Raw genomic sequence first — 21922 nt, 5'->3', positions numbered from 1 at the left:
AAGCGTAAAATACAGATCGATTTCAAGTAAGAGCAACTAAGGCATATAAAGGCAAGTATGTGCTTGTCTGTATCTACATATCAACTCCTCCTTGATGTGACCCTCTCGCTCTCCTGTACACTGATACATTCTCACTCTTTGGTAAAAAAAAAAAAAAGACAGGTTTATTTATATGTTGTGGAATTTTCCTGATTTACTTCTTGGGAATCATCCGTACTCAATATTCCAATTCTTTATTTAGCAGAAGCAGTCATACAAGCTAAATTATTGTGGAATTTTCCTGATTTACTTCTTGGGAATCATCCGTACTCAATATTCCAATTCTTTATTTAGCAGAAGCAGTCATACAAGCTAAATTATTCAATTGCAAGCTTTCACTGCACAGTGTATTCTGCATGCAGAATTCTACAAGAGATTTTTACACATCGTTTATTATAGTATTATAGTACCTTATAATAGGCTCAGTCTTTTTTAGTGCATGATGTATATGGAGAAAAACAAATAGCCTACAGAACCACTTTGTTTTTCCTTGTTCTTTTTTCAGCTTTTGAGTAACCAAAAATGAACAACAAACCAGTAGACTTTTCATTATTCATACTTTATTTTCTTAGCAGACGCCCCTTATCGAGAGTGACTTACTGTAGCTGTTGCTAAATATTACATTACAAAAAACAGTAAATTCAGTAGCGATTAAGAGCATATTCAAATAAAAGCGTAAAATACAGATCGATTTCAAGTAAGAGCAACTAAGGCATATAAAGGCAAGTATGTGCTTGTCTGTATCTACATATCAACTCCTCCTTGATGTGACCCTCTCGCTCTCCTGTACACTGATACATTCTCACTCTTTGGTAAAAAAAAAGACAGGTTTATCCCGACCTCTTCGAACAGTAGAGATTAATTCCGTACAGTTAACATGAAGTAATGCTTTCTTCTTGATTACTTGCAATTCCAATTTGTCAGGCGATATTTTTAAAAATGAACTTTGCATGCAAAATAATTAAGTAACTAAATCCAGGAGGTTTACAGCATGGGAAAACTTGTTCTGTAGGCTAATATCAACTTTCTTAAACTTGTACTTCTTTTAGGGCGATCTCTAAAATAAGATTGGATGGACTGGCAGGTAGGGAGTTTCTATGGTCCCTGCTTCTGTGATACAGTATCACCACCGGTCTGCCCTATTTACTGAATGTTTTGAAAGTGTACACCGCCTGGTTTTCAAACACAGTATTTTTAACACGCGTTGAGGAACTAAAAATGTTAGCACTCTTTCATGTATAAAGGCTTGCGTATCAAATACCTCCCTCGCGGTATTTTTTTAAAATTTGCATACATTTCATATTAATTCTATTTTAGTGACTCGACAAAGTACTTTTTCCACGCATTGTTTACCACATATTAGGTTACTTTTCACTGCTTAGTGAATACAGCAGGTGTACAAAGCACTCGTAAAGAGGCTTACTGCATGGTAAACACGTTACCACTGTTTAGTGCAAGAGGCCCTTAATGTATGAAAGTGCTGAACAATTTTTTTTACTATTTATTTTAATGTGTTATTTTTTTTTGTGTATTTTATTCAGTCAAAAAATAAATGTTGTATTTATTCTTTGTAGAATTTCTACCCCCCAAAAAAAGAACTAAAAAGTAGTTTTTTTTAAATCAAAATGTTCATCGCCACATAATTGTTACAACTTTAAATGACAATCCGAAACCTGGTTAAGCTGGTCAGTAAAAAAAAAAAAAAAAAAAAAAAAAATATATATATATATATATATATATATATATATATATATATATATATATATATATATATATATGCATATAATCGGTTATGTTATATTATTATATTATTATTATTATTATTATTATTATTATTATTATTATTGTTATTTTATCTTAAATAAATAAATAATCAGGCCTGGTCCCCATGAGCAAATGAAAGTGCCATAAAACACAGTTTTCTTTTCAGCAGACAGTGAATCATGAGTTATTTATTTTACCATTGTAGCTGTATTTTTGATTGTCATGCTAATCGAACATTATTACATTGGAGGCCTAAGACTTTTCTATTAAATGGATGGTTATTGATTTAATAAGTGAACATTCTCAACAACAATCGCTCGATACATCCAGTCTGCCCACATCGATCCTGTCCCTATGGAAGCTAGTCATGCAGTCATTGTTCTCCTATATTCATTAGGCATCGCTGTGAGGAAAGCTTGGATGTATTTATAAATCATTACAAATCAAAGTCATTACTACAACTGCTAATATCTCACCATTTCACTTTGCAACTTAATTGGTGTTAGCGAGTTCATATTTACAGGGTTCTGTAACTCCCCTGTGCTTAACGTGTATCTGACCTAATGTTACTAGCTTATTTAGTTCATGTTTGAAGTTTCTGCTGTGCAGACAGTACACTTTTAATTATTGTGTTAAGGTTTGATACAGATGTATTCTTTAGCTTTTCTTACTCAAGTTCCACTACCAATGTTAACTCTTTCACTTCTGCATTGTTTTAACCTCACTATCAATGCCATATCAGTGATACAGACCACATGCTTTGAAATTGTGTATTCATAGTAGGTGCACTGATGTATTCTCAATGCAGGTGGCATCCAGTAGAAAAGTACTTGAGCCATTCAAATTGTGTGCAGAATTCCAAGTGGAAAAGATTGTATAATTCAGGGACCTATAAAGACATAAAGCATGTAGAAATATGCACGTGTTTGGTATCTCTGGAGTCAGGGCACTCTAAACAATTTAAAAACTGTTTTTTTTTATTTTTTTTTTTATTTTTTTACAAAGGAAGCAAACGCATAAAGTTAATGTGAAAAACAAGCAATATTTACTTTATCTGGTAACATTACAGATTCCTGATGGATTATGGGTAAGAAGCCATTTAGGAGAAGTTTGCTGCTGTTTTGGTGCCCAAAAGGCAGATACTCCAAGGTATGCAGAATTAAGTGCGGAAAAGGCAAAGGCATCATGTCATTCTAGGTCCTATAAATCCCATTAATACCTATACAATGAACACTTACATAGATAAATCCAAGAGGGTTTTGAGGGTGCAACTGTGGTGTAGGTGGTACATTTTATTTATTTATTTATTTTTTACTTTTACAGTGAAATGTTGTGGTCACATAACCAGACTTGCATGTATTTAGCACTTGTATTCATTTTTTTAGAATAGACATATAAAACAACCTCATATGACAACTATGGGCTGTAGAGTAACAAAATCCAAATTTGTGACTGAAGCCAGGTTTAGATAATATAAAACACAAATCTGCAAAGACAGCACAGAATATATTATAATTTTGCCTCTTTTGTAGATATCACATCCTCATTTGGCTGTGCACAGGTGAAATATTTTTGTACTGATATATACTACTGTACAGCTTTTAAACTTACGTTTGTGTTGGAGTATGGTAGACATGATGGTTAGGTGGTGCCATTTAAAGGGATATTTAAAATGAGGCCATCACAGACTGCACTGTTTACACAATGCAAGTAAGACAGAAAGCTTAATCAGATATTTTTAATAGTACTATGTTGCCTTGTACTGAATTTTACGGTAGTCACTGAACAGCATTTAAAATTTTAGAGAAAAAATGTCTGGACTGATCAACGACAGTTTTAACATATACTGTCAAGTCACCCATCAGCACAGTCAGACAATCATTTACATATACACAGTTCAGAATACCCAGCAAATAATTAGCTGCCATACATTTTAGCAGTGAAGAACAAACATTGCTAATAGTGATTAAACAAATGTCAGAAAATTAAATGCAACTGGTGGCACTCTTAAAATAAAGGGTTAAAAAGTTTTATAGTCATACCGTAGAATGTGTATATAATGTTCTAAAATACTGTAATTGTGTAAATTTGTGGTGATGAGGACAGATGTTTTACTGTTCCAGAAAATGTGAATCAGTGAATCTCTGCTCTTACTAGTAAAGCTGTGCTAGTAAGACACCCACCCCAAAACATTCTAGCGTTTTTGTTCCAGTCAAAGAAACTATTTAAAATAATCCACCTACATTCCCAACTTAAGAAACCTCAGGGCTAAACCTTTACATATAACATGCTGCTGTTTGAGACCAGGCATTGTTTCCATGATGACGTCACTGTGCTGGAGCAAGTCATTCCATTCCATGTTGCTGTGACCCATCATGGTATGGAAATGCTGTGTCATGCCACTTACTAAGGGCAGGTTTTACAGGAATAACAATGTGAAGTTGTCTTGGTATAGTTGTAATTGTAATTACTCATTGTTTAAAATGCAGTCATAAGACTCGCCCTGTTTTGATAATTTTAATTCAGCGTGAATGTCTACGAACATGGAAGTGGGAGGTGAAATTTTTGTAACAACGATGGGAGGATTCCGTCAATAATGGCCTGTATATTTAGTCAGCACTTAATGTATGCCTATTTTTGGAAATACTTCGGTGTTTCACTTTTCTCAGCAGTCTTAAAATAAAAAGTGCTTGACAGCAATCCTTTCACAAATAATTGTCACTTGAAAAGCCTTTCCTTGTCCTCAAATGTGATTATTTTAATTTGGAATTCCAATTATTATTATTATTATTATTATTATTATTATTATTAATTCAGTTTACAGAGTACAAATAGTGGTTTTTAGCCCAATTATTGTAAAATTCTGCAAATACTACTGAGATTGGAAGTAAAATGTTACTGTTAGGGATGTAAATTACTAAGTTTAATAACATAGTTATTAATAACAGAAACAAGCTCTCCAGAGGATACTAAAACTTTCTAGATAACCACTCTTCATCTGAAACACATACAGGATAGTGCAGCATAAAAAGGAATGAATTAAAAATATATATGTTTTATCTTTTAAGTGACTAGCAAAAACTTATCCTCCTAAATCGCAGGACTGGTTTTCTTAATTCATTCTCTGTAATAACATATCAACTTTTTGGTTCATGGTGGCCTGGAGGTCGTCTGCGCTTTTTGGTAAATTTTGAAGGCTAATTGAAGCAGAATCAGCTCACATTCACATTGAAAGCTGGCAAGTTTCCCTGCATGATCTAGATTTTAAACACTATGTACTGAGATAGGCCTGTTTGTTTATTCTTATCTAATGTTGATAAGTGGGGCTGCAGTTTGTTTGACTTCTTTTAGACAGCACAGCACGGTTACTGTGTTGGAGTACTAGGCAGCTCAGAGCAAAATACTGGCAATTATTGTAATCCAGAAATACCCCTTCCCACAGTAACTGTAAATTGAGCCTTTTGTTCCACCCCTGCCACACTGTTACACATATATTTTTCTGTTCATGACTGACTCCATGTAAAGCTTCAAATGTCCTGTATGTATTTAATGCTTTTATATATATATATAGTGTTGTTTGAATTGTGACTGTCCCATGTGATTTCTTCTGGAAAGTATCCTGCTAGTCAAAGCCCTTGACACTGGAGATTGGCTAAGCTTTAAAGGTGGTTGCTCTATCTGGGGAACTTCTCAACCAAATCTGGTGACCAGTGTTTTCATAGAACTGACACTTGTTATGTTACCGGTACTTATTGTTTTGTTTGATGGAGTAATACAGCACATTTCCTGAAAATCGATGACATACGTTCTGTCATGGATGGGGCTGATCAATAACAATCAGGCTCTTGAGCGAGTTTGTTTTCCTTCCTTGCACACTGTGTGAATATACTGTAGCTACCCTAACAAACTTGAAGGTATTATATGGTTATATGTATATGTATGTATGTATATATATGTATATGTGTGTGTGTGTGTGTGTGTGTGTGAGAGAGAGAGAGAGAGAGATGTGTATGTTGCTGTGTCAGCATTTTCTTCTTGTCCATGATCGTTTATATTGTTGGTAAGTATTTGTTGGAGGCTGCTTCATGCAGCTAGGAAAGTATATGCAAACATTTTACAGTAGATTTATAAAAAAAAAAGACAAACAAAAAAAAACACTCTCATCTCTGGCTTTGATTTGCTGTCCTTGAGAGTGCAACCATTTGCACCTTGGCATCTTGTCAAGGAGGGCAGTAGAAGCAATGCCAATTGTTCAGCGGCTGTGGAACAATGTTCTACCTGCTCAATGGCTACAAAATGTTTTTATCAGCGTTTATACCCTTTTATAATGAGATAAAAGAGTAAAACAAATACTGAAAACACAGACGGTGTATGTATAGCATGGTTGTTCCTCAGTCCAGCTGAGGCTCTTACATTTTCCAAATCATTTTGGGAATCAAGTGTTGTCTGAGTCTTGAGATATCCTGTGTATGTTTTCAGTTCTTTTCATACAGAAACAGCGAAATTCTTATATAACATGACCAACATGTAGGTCAAACCCACAAAAAAATGTATTTACTAAATTTAATTACCCTTTAAACCATCAAGAAAATGTTAAATACTATGGTATTGGCATATTGTACCTGGAAATATGTAAGCGTTGAAATTGAAGTAGAGGAAATAATATGTACTGTATTATGACAACATTGTTAATTTATGTTTTTTTTTTTTTTTTAATTCTGAATTCTTCTGTGAAATCTGTTTATTATTTACTGTATATGCTGGTGATTTTTAGTCGCTCAAACCTGTAGGATTTAGGATTTAGTCCAGTCAGTCTTGTAATATATTTCCAGAAGCTCTCGCTCAGTTTTTTTTTTTTTTTTTTCTGAATTCAGTACTTCTAAAAACAATTAACAAATCATCAATTTGTAAAACAAATTCTGAGAGATGGACAAAGTTAGTGCAGACAGTAGGCCCTACTTCACAAAGTTCTAGCTCTTGGATGATGTCAAATTACTCCCTTGTACCAAAGCAATTCATCAATACGTCAAAATATCTGAGGACAGGAAGACCAATTGATAATAGTAGCACAGCTTATAATTACATTGTTACATCTGCTGCCTACACATGATCTACTATTAATTGTGGAGCTAGATATACAGTATATTTTGATTGTCCTTTTCACTTTCCTAACATAAAAGTATCTATAGTGATCTGTATTGACGAGCTGTTCTCTGATTGCTCAAGTTGATGCGTGTCAAACCGCAAAAAATTGGATTTAGTCCTATTTATTCCACGTTGCTCCATTGTCGCCCTGATGCTGCTCCTGCATTGCCCGTCACGTGAAAGACACTTATCAGAAGTGTAGGTTCTACTCATTTTGACGCATCGCTGCACAGTTCCGCTTGCCGCGTCGCGTCAGGTGGTTAGCCTTTAGGCGGGGGCCGCACCCCAAGTGATTCAATCGAACAGGACCCGTTGGGCATAATACTGGATAATTATGTCATTGGATGCACACTAGCATTGCAGTGAACCTTAAATTGGCTACTTACAAATTAAAAAATTGATACTTTTTGTTGTAAATCTTTGTTTTTGTAAAGTAGTTGTCAAAATCCCTTTTTTAGGATTTGTGGGGGGTGCCCTGTCACTTTAAGTTCAGTCTTTGGTTTTATTTACAGTATGTCACTCTGGATTTGGAAATGGGAAATCTCAGGTCTGATACAGAGCAATGTATCTATGCAGTACATTATAAGTCCTTTTCTCTGTGAATGTGACACAAGTAACAAAAGACGAATTGGTCAATGTAACAGACCAGTATACACACATGTGACTGGCATTGACACCTCCTGCAGCTCCTGGCTGCCTAAGGAACACTAGCCGATCATTTCGTATCAGTGCTATATATGTCTGTAAAAATTGTTTGGGATTTTGTCAGGGACTGCCACACATTGGATGATGCAAATCGTCTAGTGTGCGGTAAGCTTTAGGTTGGTGCACTCCTTACCATTATTTATATCAATATTTGTAAATTATCATTTATAAATTGTTATATGATGTATTGATGGTTTGAGTAATTTTTATTATGGGGTCTGTATGTCTTGAACTGTGTTTTTTTTTTTGCTGCCATTTTGCCAGTGTAATAGGGCAGAGCCTGGGCATGAGCTGCACACCGCAAACAAGTGTCATAACCAGTATGCAAAAGCGACTGGCTTGTCTCCATTCATGGTTCTAGACCTTTTAACCTCACCTGATCTCAACGGCAGGGAACAGAATCTGTAACCGCAGTGCATCACACAACACTACATGTTACGCCAGGTCATGTATCCTTGCAAGTAAAATCCTTGATCTTCATTTTTTTTTTTTTTTAATGATTTTGTAGTTTGTTTGTAAATAGCTTATTCTTCAATTAAAAAAAAAAAAAAGAAAAAAAACCCCACCAAAACAAAATGGGGGGATCTCTAAAAGTATTCAACACATTAACAACTTTCTCTCGGTGCAGTGAAACATTTTCGTATATGAGCATAATATATGTAGTATTTGCTTGTGGTTTAATTGTTTTGGAAATGTTTACTCACCCACCTCATCGCTGACTGAGAAAAACCTTGACCTTTGCCTCTCAGAAATTCTTCTGTTTCCTCTCTAAATACAAGCACTGTGCACACTGCATGTGGTACCACCTCCTGGACAGGACTTGTTCCTTTTGACAAGTGGCCTTTTGTGCCCCCTGGGTAGGTTACATGATCTCATTTTGTCGCAGCATGTTTTCTGCATTTACTTTTAGGAAACACACTGTGAAAAAAAAACATGGTAATAGGATAGGAACTGCAGCTGGGAGAGTCTAAATGAATCCAAGCTTCTTAAATTCCCAGCAAACCCTGGCTCTGCACTCTGAAAGGTGTGCCTTCCTACAGTATCTCAAAAGACAGTCAGCTAACAAGGGTTCATCTAAAGTAAGATAAACATGTAACCTTTATTTTAGGCATTAAGAACTTTTCCCAACTGATCAATATCATATACTAAGACAACAGCTTGGCAACTGGTGTTTTATTAGAAATGAAATTATCCTTCCAAGAGCTATGTGGGCTTCTGTACCGTGGGGCTATCAGGGGTTTCTTTGGGTGGAGGTGGCATTATGAGGGTTGTTGCCCTGGATGTGTGAGTTGTTCAAGAGACACTGGCACAAGTTGCGAATGGAAATATAACATTTTAGTGTAGTTCCCCAGATGGGTTTAAAAATAGTTCCTATATATGTATTGTTTTAAAGACAATCGCACAATGATTTTACAGCTGAGCAGTTCTGCTGTGACATCAATTGATTGTTTGTGCTCGATCAAACAGGAGGAGTTGTTATTGTAATAAAATCAATATACTAGGCTGTACCAGTTTTTTTAAAAACATTTTTTTTATAACATTGCCTATGATTATGTTGCTTTTAGGATAGGATTTTTGTATAGCGCTAACGCTTTCTATATTTATCGATGTTGAGTGGTAAAAAAAAAAAAGCTGAAAAGTAATACTGTAATAATTTTGAGTAGCTTTATAATAATTTAATTACTTCACACAGCATAGAGAAGCCGGTGCACATATAAATGAAAACATCTTGGTTTAACAGAGTACCTTTGGGGAACCTCACTTTCTTTATCATCATTATTTATTTGCCGTGGTCTGTGTTTCAGGCAGCTCTTTACTGAATACCAAATAAAACAAAGTGTCAGTGATTGCCATTTTAAGTATGTTTTGTTCTTCCTTGGGTATTAGAGGTATTTGTGAACTAAGATAAGTCAGCCTTCCTGAACCACAATACAGTTAAAATGTCTGCTGTAAAATACTGAAGGGAAAAAAAGACCTGGTCATTGTGATGCCATGTAGCCTATTTTCTCAATGGTGTAACATCACAGTGGACTGGTGTCAGCAGGTATCAACAGTAAAAAGCCCATGCATGTTGTGTTACATCCAACACACAGTACCTTGTACTGTTATCATATTTGGTCGGACCTATGGAAATACATTAAAAAAAACAACTGCAATCAGAACAAATATGTAATAGTTAAACACATAAGACACTCGGCTTGTCTCAAGTCATCACTATGCTCACCAAAGAACACAAAAAAGACCATTGTTTTTAATTTGCAGATTTGCTTTTTTTCATGCACCACCCAGCACCCTAACCCCCACCTAAGTGTTCCCTGTCTGGATGTTTTCTTTTGTAATTGGGTCCAGTCATTGTTTGGTTGTGTTGTCTGGTTGTTTATTAGGTTTAATACGCTGCTATATGTTATTAACTGTTTTCCCACATTACTCTCTGCACCTGTAGCCATAATGTGATACTGTGTTGCGTTTGTCATTTTTTTCCTCCTGATTCATTCTGTGTGGCGTTTTCCTGGTAAAGACGTTTAAAATCAATGATAACTCAACCAAAATGACATTTATTTACTTGCTATCTGTTATTTTTCATCCATGCCAATCATCATCAGTCTCTCTATGTGCTGTGTTTCAGAGAAAAACATTCATGGTTGACATGGTTATTATCTGTCTGGATTGCTTGAGGCGAGATATTTTAGGCGTGCTTTTTCATTCACCATTTTGTATTTAATGTATTTTGTATCCTTGAGAGCCACTACGCTATGCTAATTCAGAGCACTTTTTTTTTTTTTCAAAAAGCCAGAAAGGGTAGTAAGACTTTTTTGTAGATCTTTGAAAAGTTGATGAGGTTTTTTTTTTTTTTCCCCCACGTGATCTCATTCTGTGCAGTAGACACCCTTGCGAGCCTTTCAAGAATGCACTGGGCTTTCATCTACTTTTGCTGGATTTAAATTCCACACACAAAAACAACACTGCTTGCTCAAAAAATCCATCTTAAAAGGTAAAAGCGGGTCACAGGTTTCACAGTCTTAAATCTAGGGGGCTTAAAGCACAGCTCATTAAATCATGAAAGCAAACAGCAGTTTGACAGCTCTGTCAGGAGAAAAAAGAACAAGGAATATACATTCTGTTTCTTTGTTTTGGTAATTCTGAGCCAGCAGTGTATAACAATTCATAGAATGGCTATTGATATGTAATTGACCTATTTCAGACATTAAACAACCAAATAAATATGCCTTGGTTTCCTCATAAATCACTTGTGTCTTAATTTAGTCTGGCTTTGTTGTATTCCTCTTGCAGTAGAAAAAAAGTTACACTTTTTTATACAAAGGCTCACTTGCGGAACTGTATAGCGATGTGTCAAAATGAATGGAACCTATACGTTTGATAAGTAACTTTCACACCACAGGCCACGTGACTGGCAACATGGGAGCAGCACCAGGGTGGCAATGGCAAGTAGGATTAAATCCAATTTTTTGTGATTTGTCGCACGTTAACTTGGGCATTGAGCACTCAGAGACGCCAATGCATGTGGTTCACCAGGTCAGTAGAGCAATTTCTAAAAATGAAGATAATATATGGGAGTTAATTTCAAAGTAATTGGATATTCCAGGAATGTACAATTTATTGGCATATATGTTGAAATACCGCCAGAGAAGACACTCAATTTCCACATGATGTTGATGAATTTGTACCAGTCTTGATCATAGTTTTGTCAGTAGCAGTTTTTAACAGTTTTGCAGATCTGGCAGGTTTCAAACCTGTCACATCACCTCTGTGTCACTTCTGGTGTGCATGGTCATGTCACTGCGAAAGTCACCCAATTAATAAATCGCATCGTGTTTGGTGGGTGGCAGCCTTAAGGTGGCTGATAATGTATTCCTGCTGAACAGCTCTACTTTATAATTGCATATAATCATTAGTTAGTTACTGCTTTTTAATTTTCAAGACACTGGAGAGCAAAAGCCATGAAAAAAATTTTTAAAAAGTTTCTTTGCACTGTTTGTTTTACAGGATCTAAAAACAATTTAGTGTTTTTTTTTTTTTTTTTTTTTAAGCAAATATTGTATCTGTTTATCTGAACTTGTTGCTAAAACTTCAGCTTTCATATATTGTAGTTGTGGTATTTGCAGATTTATAATTTTAAATCCTGATGAAGATTAAAAAAAGTAAGTTTCTCGGTTTCTTTGTTTTTTACATTTTTTTTTTTATATAGAAAGCTATGTAGCTTGTAAAACTTAATCCTGTTATAAATCAAAGATCTGTTTCCATTATTTTTTTCCTTTTGGTTTGTTTCCAACTTAGGTACCATTACCCAGTACCTAAGATATTTTATGTCCAGCTGACTGTGGGGAACAGTGAGTTTATAGGAGAAGGAAAGACACGTCAGGCTGCGAGACACCATGCTGCAATGAAAGCCCTTCAAGCTCTCCGGAACGAGCCCATCCCTGATAAAACACCTCAGGTAACTGCCATTATAAATGTAACTGGAATTTTTTTTTTTAAATGTTTGTTGTGGTACACACTGAGTTGCATTACCCTGGATTACACTGTATTGCTGCATTGCCCTCTTATAAATATCATATGGGAGATATTGAAATTGGAGAAGGAATCTATGAAAAAGACCTAGGAGTTTTTGTTGACTCAGAAATGTCTTCATCTAGGCAATGTGGGGAAGCTATAAAAAAGGCTAACAAGATACTCGGATACATTGTGAAAAGTGTTGAATTTAAATCAAGGGAAGTAATGTTAAAACTGTACAATGCACTTGTAAGACCTCATCTTGAATATTGTGTGCAGTTCTGGTCACCTCGCTATAAAAAAGATATTGCTGCTCTAGAAAGAGTGCAAAGAAGAGCGACCAGAATTATTCCGGGCTTAAAAGGCATGTCATATGCAGACAGGCTAAAAGAATTGAATCTGTTCAGTCTTGAACAAAGAAGACTACGTGGCGACCTAATTCAAGCATTCAAAATTCTAAAAGGTATTGACAGTGTCGACCCAAGGGACTTTTTCAGCCTGAAAAAAGAAACAAGGACCAGGGGTCACAAATGGAGTTTAGAAAAAGGGGCATTCAGAACAGAAAATAGGAGACACTTTTTTACACAGAGAATTGTGAGGGTCTGGAATCAACTCCCCAGTAATGTTGTTGAAGCTGACACCCTGGGATCCTTCAAGAAGCTGCTTGATGAGATTTTGGGATCAATAAGCTACTAACAACCAAACGAGCAAGATGGGCCGAATGGCCTCCTCTCGTTTGTAAACTTTCTTATGTTCTTATGTTCTTATGTTCTTCCCCATAGTTCTCCCTGATATTAAATATTACTGTTAGTTTTGTTTCCACGCATGTACCCTACCTCAGTCTTATTCTGCATCAGACATTATTATTATTATTATTATTATTATTATTATTATTATTATAGAGGTGGTTGTGTGTTCCTTTTAAAATATTCCCAAATAACTAGAAAACTGCTAATCCAATTGTGAAACCTGGTATTAATATTATTTAGCAAAGGTTACTGGGAGGGTCAGATTTTGGGACTTCATGGAGGTCTCTCTCAATCTCTACACCTGTTTGTCTGCATGTCACACTTGCATATTTGTATTTGTCTTTTATAAAAAGCTATTGCACATTTTAGGGTTAGCTTGTTTTTATTTGTATTCATGTTCATGTGGTTGAATACTATTATCTACTGTGGACTTGTTTAGAGAGCAAATACGTTGTCTTCATGGCAAATTACACCAGCTCATCGTATAATCTATATTTTCATTAACAGCTCAACAATTCAATTATTAGGTTACATTTAGAGAAGGCATAATGTAACAGTGCTCACAAAAGTGTTTGGAACATCTTTATCCCAAACTTAACAGGGAGTGGAAAAGATAAATATACTTTTTGACACGAAGTGAGTAACACTGTCCACTCAGACAAAACTTGCAGTCTTTAAGGATTCAGATAATCTGAGCAATTTATCTTATTAAAGTATACATCACTGCCCTTTGACAGCTCCTTACACATGATTCATTTCGGTGCCTGTTGAGGAGATGACTATCTACTTTTTTAATGAAGTTTTAACCATTGTGTTTCACTGTTGCCATGGTGCTGATAGATCCCATTGTTGCTAGTGTAAAAAAAAAGGTTAATACTCTGTTCTTTTAGAATTTTTACAATGCTGTTGCTGTTTGTATAAAACAAAAGTGATTTGTGTTCCTTTTAAGTATATTTCTTCAGATCAGAAAGAGGATGAATGTACTTATAGATTTAATAGTTTTATGTAAAGTGTAAATAAATCAACATGTCACAGGTGATAAAGATTGTATCAGAATAGCCCTATGTGGTTGTGCCGCCAGGTCAGACCAGAAAAATGGGCCCAATGACCTTCAAAACAAGCCCAACTCACTTCGATGAGGGGGATTGGCAGATTGCAAACCGACAAATATATTGCTCTGTGTGTTTTAAACACTAATAACTTTGAACACTCAGCAAAAGTTAAGTTGTTCAACTGCTGTAAAATGCTACAATACAACAGGTATTACAGGTACGTAATTTCTTGAAAAGAAACACAGAGATAGGCTCCATGCCACAGAAAATAAGGATTTTAACAGGAAATGACTAGCAGTGTGGGCATCACAGATTTATTTTTTTTTTTTTACTTTTTGTTTCAGAGCACAGAAGGAAAAAATGAAGCTGAGGAGATCAGTGATGCCAGCAAGTCTGAGATCAGCCTTTTGTTTGAAATAGCACTCAAAAGAAATGCCCCTGTCAGCTTCGAGGTAAACTAACTTTTAAGTTACTTTTGCATAAGCACAATTAAAGTGTTAGTTAAAAAAAAAAAAAAAAAAAAAAAAAAATCTTGAATATCAGTTTTTCCCAGCTACGACACTGTTCATTCACTCTGTGTGCAGCAGCTATAAAGATCCCACCTGACACTAATATCTAATGTCTGTTGCACAGGAAATTAATCTACAGTGTGGTGGCACAGGTAAATGGACATCATCACTAGACAATCTACAAAAGAATTGATAAGAGACCTGTAAGAATGTTATTGTGCTGATGTCGCTGAAAGTATTATTATTATTATTATTATTATTCCTTTAAGGGTAACAAAAAGAATACAAAAAGTTTTAAAAGAAAACAAATTAACATTCACATTTCTGCTGTTAGAATAGGCTTTATAATATTAATATTTATAATATAACATATTTTTTATTTTGTATTTATTTTTTAACAGAATAGGTTTATAGTATTTATTTTCTGTTATAAACAGTATTAGAAGTTCCTCTCAGCTATGTTAAATGTACATTCTTAGACATTTACATTTTTTCCAGTAATTGTTCTCATAAGAAGGATCAAAAGTTCATTCCCAAAAATACTATTAAAACACATCTTGATGGTAAAATTAGCAATTGAAATATACATTTTAATTGTCTGGAAATATGTATGCAGTACTCTTAACTTGAAACAATGCCTCCTGAGTTTGAAGGTATAATACTGTATTTTATCTTGCCATTTGTGTGAGAGCTGACACTTTGCAGCACACATTAATTTATAACAGTATCAAGTTCTATAAATTATGGATATGTCCTCTAAAGGTGACATAACTGCTTCTGTTCAAAAAGATCTTCATCACTTAAAAAGTTACAGATTACCTACAACAAAAGTCTCGCTTTGTACGCAGATTCTTTTTTTAATTCAAAGTAGGATTTTTTTTTTTTTTTTTTTTTTTGAGTAATAGGATTTTCTGTCAGTTGTCATTCCCTTGTTGTGGGGAGCACAGTTGAAACATAATCCTTCATCGCCTAATTCGTTTTTGTATCCTTGGCTAAGCCACACCACATGATACAAGCCAACAGCTTAACGTTCTGTAGCGGTACATGTGCTTCCCAGTTAGGTACGTTTTTAGATGTGTCTTACAGTATTGGATTGGAATGTGTTGATAATGTATTTTAAATACAACCACTTTCCCTGAACCAAGAGTAGCACATTTACATTTTAAAATTCTGAACAGCATTTTAAGTGGCGTGGCAAGACTGACTCCTCCTGTTTAAAAGAGGGCGTGCATGTGAAAGCTACTACAACTTCTGCTCAGACCTTCTCCGGTACCATCTCGTAAAATCCATCAGTGCCCTTCACTTCTGTTACCTAAGATGGCTGCCATACTCTGCTAGATGTGTTGGTGACCATGAAATGGCTGGAGACAGTGCACTTTAATTTATTGTCTTAATGTTTGGTACAAAGTTTCATTACTGGTGTCAAGTCAGAAGTAACCATTTCACCTCCATATTGATTTAACCTCTGGCCATATCGGTGATACCAACTCCAGACACTGGCAGAGGGTCTTTCTAGTTGATACACGGCTGCATTCTATAATTCTCACAATACATTTCTTTTACAGGTGGTGGCCTGTGAATATTAACCTCTTTAGTGCCACATTGTTTTAACCTCTGAACAATAGTTTTGACAATGTTTTTCATATGTCAACGATGCTTTGTTCTTTGGAACAACCACTCCTATTTCTGGTGTGAGATTGAGTACCTTAGGTAGTGGTCATGAGACCTAGCCATACAGAATATTATACTGAATAAAGACAAGGAGATACAAAACTAAACAAAGACAAGGAAACATTTGCTACCTTTAAAAAGGGATCTTAAAAGCAACACGTTTCAATTTTTAAAGAAATTGTTTTCCAAGAAAAACTTGTCATGCACTTTAGGGTGTTTTTTTTTTTTTTTCTCAGTCTTGATCTACAAACACTTTATGTTAAAAGGTTGTTCTCTTATGTTAAATTGTTAAATACAGAGTTTTACTCAGTTTGCCTGCTTGTCTCCTGTCTTCGTACGTAGGTGTGTTCTGTGATTCTGTAAACTATTACAAGAGTATCAATGTATAAAGCTTTTTTGTTATCTCAGCAAACCTGTGAAAATTAGAAGCAGGATTTTAAAAATTTCTGACTCTAGGCTGGGATGTACAACACAACTAAATATTAAATGCATGATAGAACACCAGGAGAATTACAGTATTTGGCTGTCTAAGGGAGATCCATTGATCTTATGAAATGTACTGTGCTGTCAAAATCTTACGTCATGAATGTACTGCTCTAGCCCAGTGTTCTATTAACTTCTTACACAGAGGTCTTTTGTACTCTGAGAATAATACTTATCAGACATAACAAGTTTGCTTGTCGTAGCTGTCATCATCTGCCTGTTCTCCTAAAAAATCAATAAATGGCACGAGATCTCATTTTTAATGAAAACCTTATTCTAAAGTAGTTCATGCTTTTTTTTTTTTTTTTTTTTGTTCCTGAACAAGAACGCTTCTTAGTAGGAGTCTTATGCAACTCTCATAAAAGAACTTATGACACATTGGTGTTTTTATTTTATTTATTTATTTTTTGTTAAATAACATGAACATTCTAATGGAAAGTGTCTTTGAGTGTACAGTATATTGAAGCTAGTATCTGGAACATTAACAGCCCTTTGTTATACCCAGCTGCAAAGGGGATATACTGTGGTGGAGATGGTTGCTTGTTCAATTTATTCTTCTTACTGATTCTAATTTTTTATTTACAGCGCTGGTGGGGTTGTATATTACTTGTTTTAGTTTTTTTTTTAAATGGGATTGTCTTTGCACTGGAGTTAAAGCTTAGCAAATCTGCACCATGTGATTTTAATGTACACCTGCAAACATTCATTTGAGCTCACTTTGAGTGAAAAGATTACAATACCTGCTTAATGTGAACCACCACAGGTGCATGGGATTTGAATTCCCTAGAGTGCTTTTTCTCTAACCACTCTGAAGTTTCTCTTTGAAGCACAACTGCTAGATAAACACAAACTACCCTACAGTAGTCCCGCACACAAAAGGGTAAAACACACATCAACGTAATTTAAACCTTACATTCATCATCTAGTTAGCTATTACTAGAAGTAGTTATTATTCTGGGTTTGCACCACCATTCATGTATGTTCTCTGAAGTTTTCAAACTCCATGTGAAAACTAAATAATCACTTATCAGGGGTCTCTGTTTAGATTTTTAACTACTGGCCCCTCGTCCACTGAGCTAGTGTTTTTACTGGCCCGGATGCAATTGTATCTGGCCCAGTATATTTATAAATATTTTCATGATGGTTTTTATTTTCAGTATGTTTCTAACTGTGTATGATAACCAAAGAGAGCCCACGACTCAAAAGAAAGCAGCTAAACGAAGCCTTTCAGTATATGTTCCTTCAGCCATTAAACATGTATACACAGAAAGTGCCAAAAGAAGTACAGTAATCCAAACTTGGGTAACAATGAAATTAGAACAGTAATTTTAACGAATATAAAGACATACTAAATGTTAAGCACAACAACACAGTAACTAAAGAAAAGTCAAGATACTTGGAGTTGGAAAGGAGTTACTTTTTAACTCTGGACTGCAGTTCAATGGAAAACATCAACTGTTGACTTTCTGTGAATGGATGGAGTAACGGCAACCACGTACAACCAGGTATCCTTGTTTTGAATTATTTACAGGTTATTAAATCAACAAAGTAACTTGACTTCGATTCATCTGATGTCGGCATTTGATGGCTAGTTGTAATTAGTAAAGTTAAACTATTGTAATGTTGGAATGCATTTTCTGTTTTGGCCAGGTTACAATATTTACACTAAGATTATTTTACAAATATTATTTATTAGAATTAAACAGATGTAGACTATTTAGGTTGCTATATGATAAGTGTTATTTTATTCTGAATACACTACAGCTAAAATTATTATTTGGTGGTTTGCGCAATATTGTGCTACTGTTGCTTTAATTGGAAGAGATACGTGCTGTGACGTTGCTGCTGATTGAGTTCTGTATTTTAATTCAGTAAACAAAAGAAAACCTTTGTGCCTAATGAAATAGGGTGCCGAGCGAAGAAATCTCGCCATGGACATTGTTTGATCACTGTGAACCCGACTAAACTTTACCGGCTTACACTGTTATGCGTGTCTGCTTGTGCACACGCATTTGCCTTCTTGGGAGCATAGGGGACCGGAGTTCGAGTAATCAAATACACAAAAATGTTGCACCCTGTGTATATAAAAAGAAAACTATTTGAAATTCCCATCCCTAATCCTAATAATAAACACTATTAAAACAATATTCATAATACAACAAAATAACAATCCTAGCCTCTCCCAAGTCAGCACCAATCTTGCTGAGTGTTACCAGCGAGTCCTGGAAAGATTCTGCATGGCATGTTTGACCTGAACACATTGGATCCCAAATCAAAAAGTTAGTCAATTCGATCGCGTACTGGGTATCCATCGGGACATCTTACTATGAGACTGGATATGATGTAAACGAAATGTTGAATTCACAACAAATAAAGCTGCTGTTTTACCTGTAAGTCTGGGTAATTGACACCAAATAAGGCAAAACGTTACTTTTTTTTCTGTCATAATGAAGCCTCCACTCTAAATGTTCGTCATCATTTTTTTTTCATAATTACATTCTTTATGATTTATTGATTTCAGCGCTTTCCTTTTGGCTTATTTTTTGCTTAGTTGTAGAAAACCCGATTTGTAAAAGATTTGCCGCGGGAATGAGTACCAACACAGCACTTCGGTGCCCAGTTTCAGATTCTGACTGTACAACAAATATGACGCGCGGCGGGAAAGTTAGGGCCACCGGGCCATGGTTAATGTCAAACCCTGACCTATACCTGTTCATTTGAGATAAGAAAGCGAAATCCTGTTTTGCTAGCTTGGCTTGAACTGCTGACCAGTTATTCTACATTGAATTGAGCTCTGCTAAAACATGTTCTTGCTTCTCATGTATGCAAAGACAGCCAGCCTGGTATCTATAAAGCAGGTTGATATACATGTGTAAGATATAGTTTATAAGATAATATCACTTTTTTATATTTAGATCTGTTCTCGCTGTCAGTATTATAACATCCTTGCAGCGTTCCAAGTTGTTTGTAACAGATTGTCAACCACTGCAGTAAAACTGCCTCGTGGGATAATAGATGAGTAACTGAGCGACAGATTTCATTTATACAGGGGATGAATTTTGCATTTTTAAAGAACCAAATCACTACCATTAAATGGGTATATAGCTAGTAGCTACAGAGTTATATTGTCTCCAAACAAAAAGTTGGAAAACATGAGTCACATGGGAATGAACAGACTTATGTTTAAGTGTGACCTGGCCAAGAGATTAATGCACAAGCTGAATAATAAATAATTACAAAATCCGGACAATATAAAAAAAAAATGTAAAAAGACACTTTTATATATAAACATAAAGTAAAGAAACAGAAAACCTGTGGGTAATGCAAACCTGATCTCTCAATGTGTTGTGTTGTTAAAAAAAAAGACCCATTATTATTATGGATCTATATTTCCTTAAAATCCAGAAAAAGATCAACTCCTTCAGGATGAATTAACTTTTTGTTGATCTTCCTGTCTATCCAATCCCCCTTCCCGCACACACCACGTTTGTGTCTTGGGATAGGTCTAGGTAAATGGGGAAAGAGGATCTGAAACGGTGGCCTATTGAGAGTCAATGGAAAGTTCAACTTTGCTCCCACTTTATTTGATTAGGTTTTTTGAAGTTGAACATGTCTTGATTGCCTGCAGTCAGCTCTGTCTTTGTTCTCAGGTGGTTAAAGAGTGTGGCCCGCCACACATGAAGAGCTTTGTCACGAGAGTGACGGTCGGGGATTTCACAGCAGAGGGAGAGGGAAACAGTAAGAAACTTTCCAAAAAGCGGGCTGCAATGTTGGTGCTACAAGAACTGAAGAAACTTCCTTTCCTCCCTGTGATTGAAAAACCTAAACTTCATTATAAGAAACGTCCTAAAACCATATTGAAGGTAAGTGGAATGTGGGTGATGTTGGTAGAACGCGACCATTAATTAACTTGGTGGTTGTTACTATAGCAAATTCACATCTTCCCAAGTGTGAATAGAAGTCAGTACAGCTGGGATTGTGTGTACAAAGAAATAAGCAACAATATGCAGTATATAGGAGGTAGCAACAATAAGTAGTGAGATGTTCGCTCTTGCTTTAATATGGGATCACTGGGACAAGTCCCTAAATTTGAGCTTAACAACTATGAAGCATGGTATTGACAGGACTAATGGCATTGAAGCTGGGTTCTTTTTGTTAAGAAACGTATCTCCTCTCTGCATTTAATCAGTAAGATTTTTAATACTTTACAAACCACAAAAATTATAAAGAATGGACATTCCAGTTATTCTTCAGCACAGTCATCTTACCTGGTTTTTACATTCTTTTCTTGTATGCTATAATTAGATTTCTTTCTAGAATAAAAAAAAAACTAGTAGAATGAATTGAATTTGACAGCCAGGATAATTGGTCGAATTTTCTGCTTCAGTCACCTTAGAAAATGCTCCACAGTCATAACAAATTAGTCCTTGTTCAAAGTTGATGTGCCGCGCTTGGTTCAGGTTTTGAAACATTTGCCTTTCAGACTAGGAAGTTTGTTTAGTCTTACTTGGTTCAGGTGTATGTTTCAGCATTCCAGTGTGATTCTGGTGCAGAGACAATGACATTTTCCCCTTTTAGACTGGCCCAGAATATGGTCAGGGAATGAACCCCATCAGTCGCTTGGCCCAGATCCAACAGGCAAAAAAGGAGAAGGAACCAGAGTATGCTCTGCTATCTGAGAGAGGAATGCCCCGTCGCAGAGAGTTTATCATGCAGGTAATAGGAACATGTTTAACATGCAGGCCCATTCATGCAGAGACACTTCAAGATCTGTTTAGAAAGAGAAGTACAAGTGATTACAATGATATTATTCCTAATGAGATTAATTAGTGGGAATCCAGTCCTAAATATTATTATTTAACAATTTGTTATACCAGTATGTGATTAATGCTGTGATGTTTTTTCTTATCTTTTAATTAGTTGATGTGCTTTACGCAGTGTTGTTGCAATCTGTACATTGTTCTGTAACTGCAGTAAGGGCTGAAAGCCCTTTTATCACAACATTAGAAATTTAAGATGTGATCTCTGTGTAAAAAGATATTGAAGACACAGAGGAAACATAACACCAGAAGCATTGTATTTCAATAAAACATACTTGAAAGGTTGTATGTGTGTATTTGTTTCTGCAGGTACTTGGTGTACAGAGATTGTATTGGCTTGTGCATTTGCTGGAATCTTGTTAGTAAAAAAGAGAAAATGTGTTTCTGTTCTTTGGCTTGCTATATTTAATTGACTATAAATCAGCGTGATCGCTGATAAACCACAGGCGATATTTTATGTATTTATTTTTTTA

General features: G+C 35.5%; 1 protein-coding gene across 3 annotated transcripts in view; it reads left to right on the top strand.

Moving 5' to 3' along the window:
• Positions 1-21922, top strand: part of LOC121314356 (double-stranded RNA-binding protein Staufen homolog 2-like) — an 89983-nt gene that overhangs the window by 18348 nt on the left and 49713 nt on the right. For all 3 annotated transcript variants that reach the window (XM_041247515.1, XM_041247513.1, XM_041247516.1), the window contains exons 6-9: positions 11950-12109; positions 14311-14418; positions 20280-20492; positions 21208-21345. In XM_041247515.1, the coding sequence (XP_041103449.1) occupies positions 11950-12109; positions 14311-14418; positions 20280-20492; positions 21208-21345 (619 nt within the window). The remainder of the gene's footprint in view (positions 1-11949; positions 12110-14310; positions 14419-20279; positions 20493-21207; positions 21346-21922) is intronic.

This window comes from Polyodon spathula, chromosome 4, assembly GCF_017654505.1.
Source record: "Polyodon spathula isolate WHYD16114869_AA chromosome 4, ASM1765450v1, whole genome shotgun sequence".
NCBI lineage: Eukaryota > Metazoa > Chordata > Actinopteri > Acipenseriformes > Polyodontidae > Polyodon > Polyodon spathula.
This window is presented reverse-complemented; position numbering and strand designations above follow the sequence as displayed.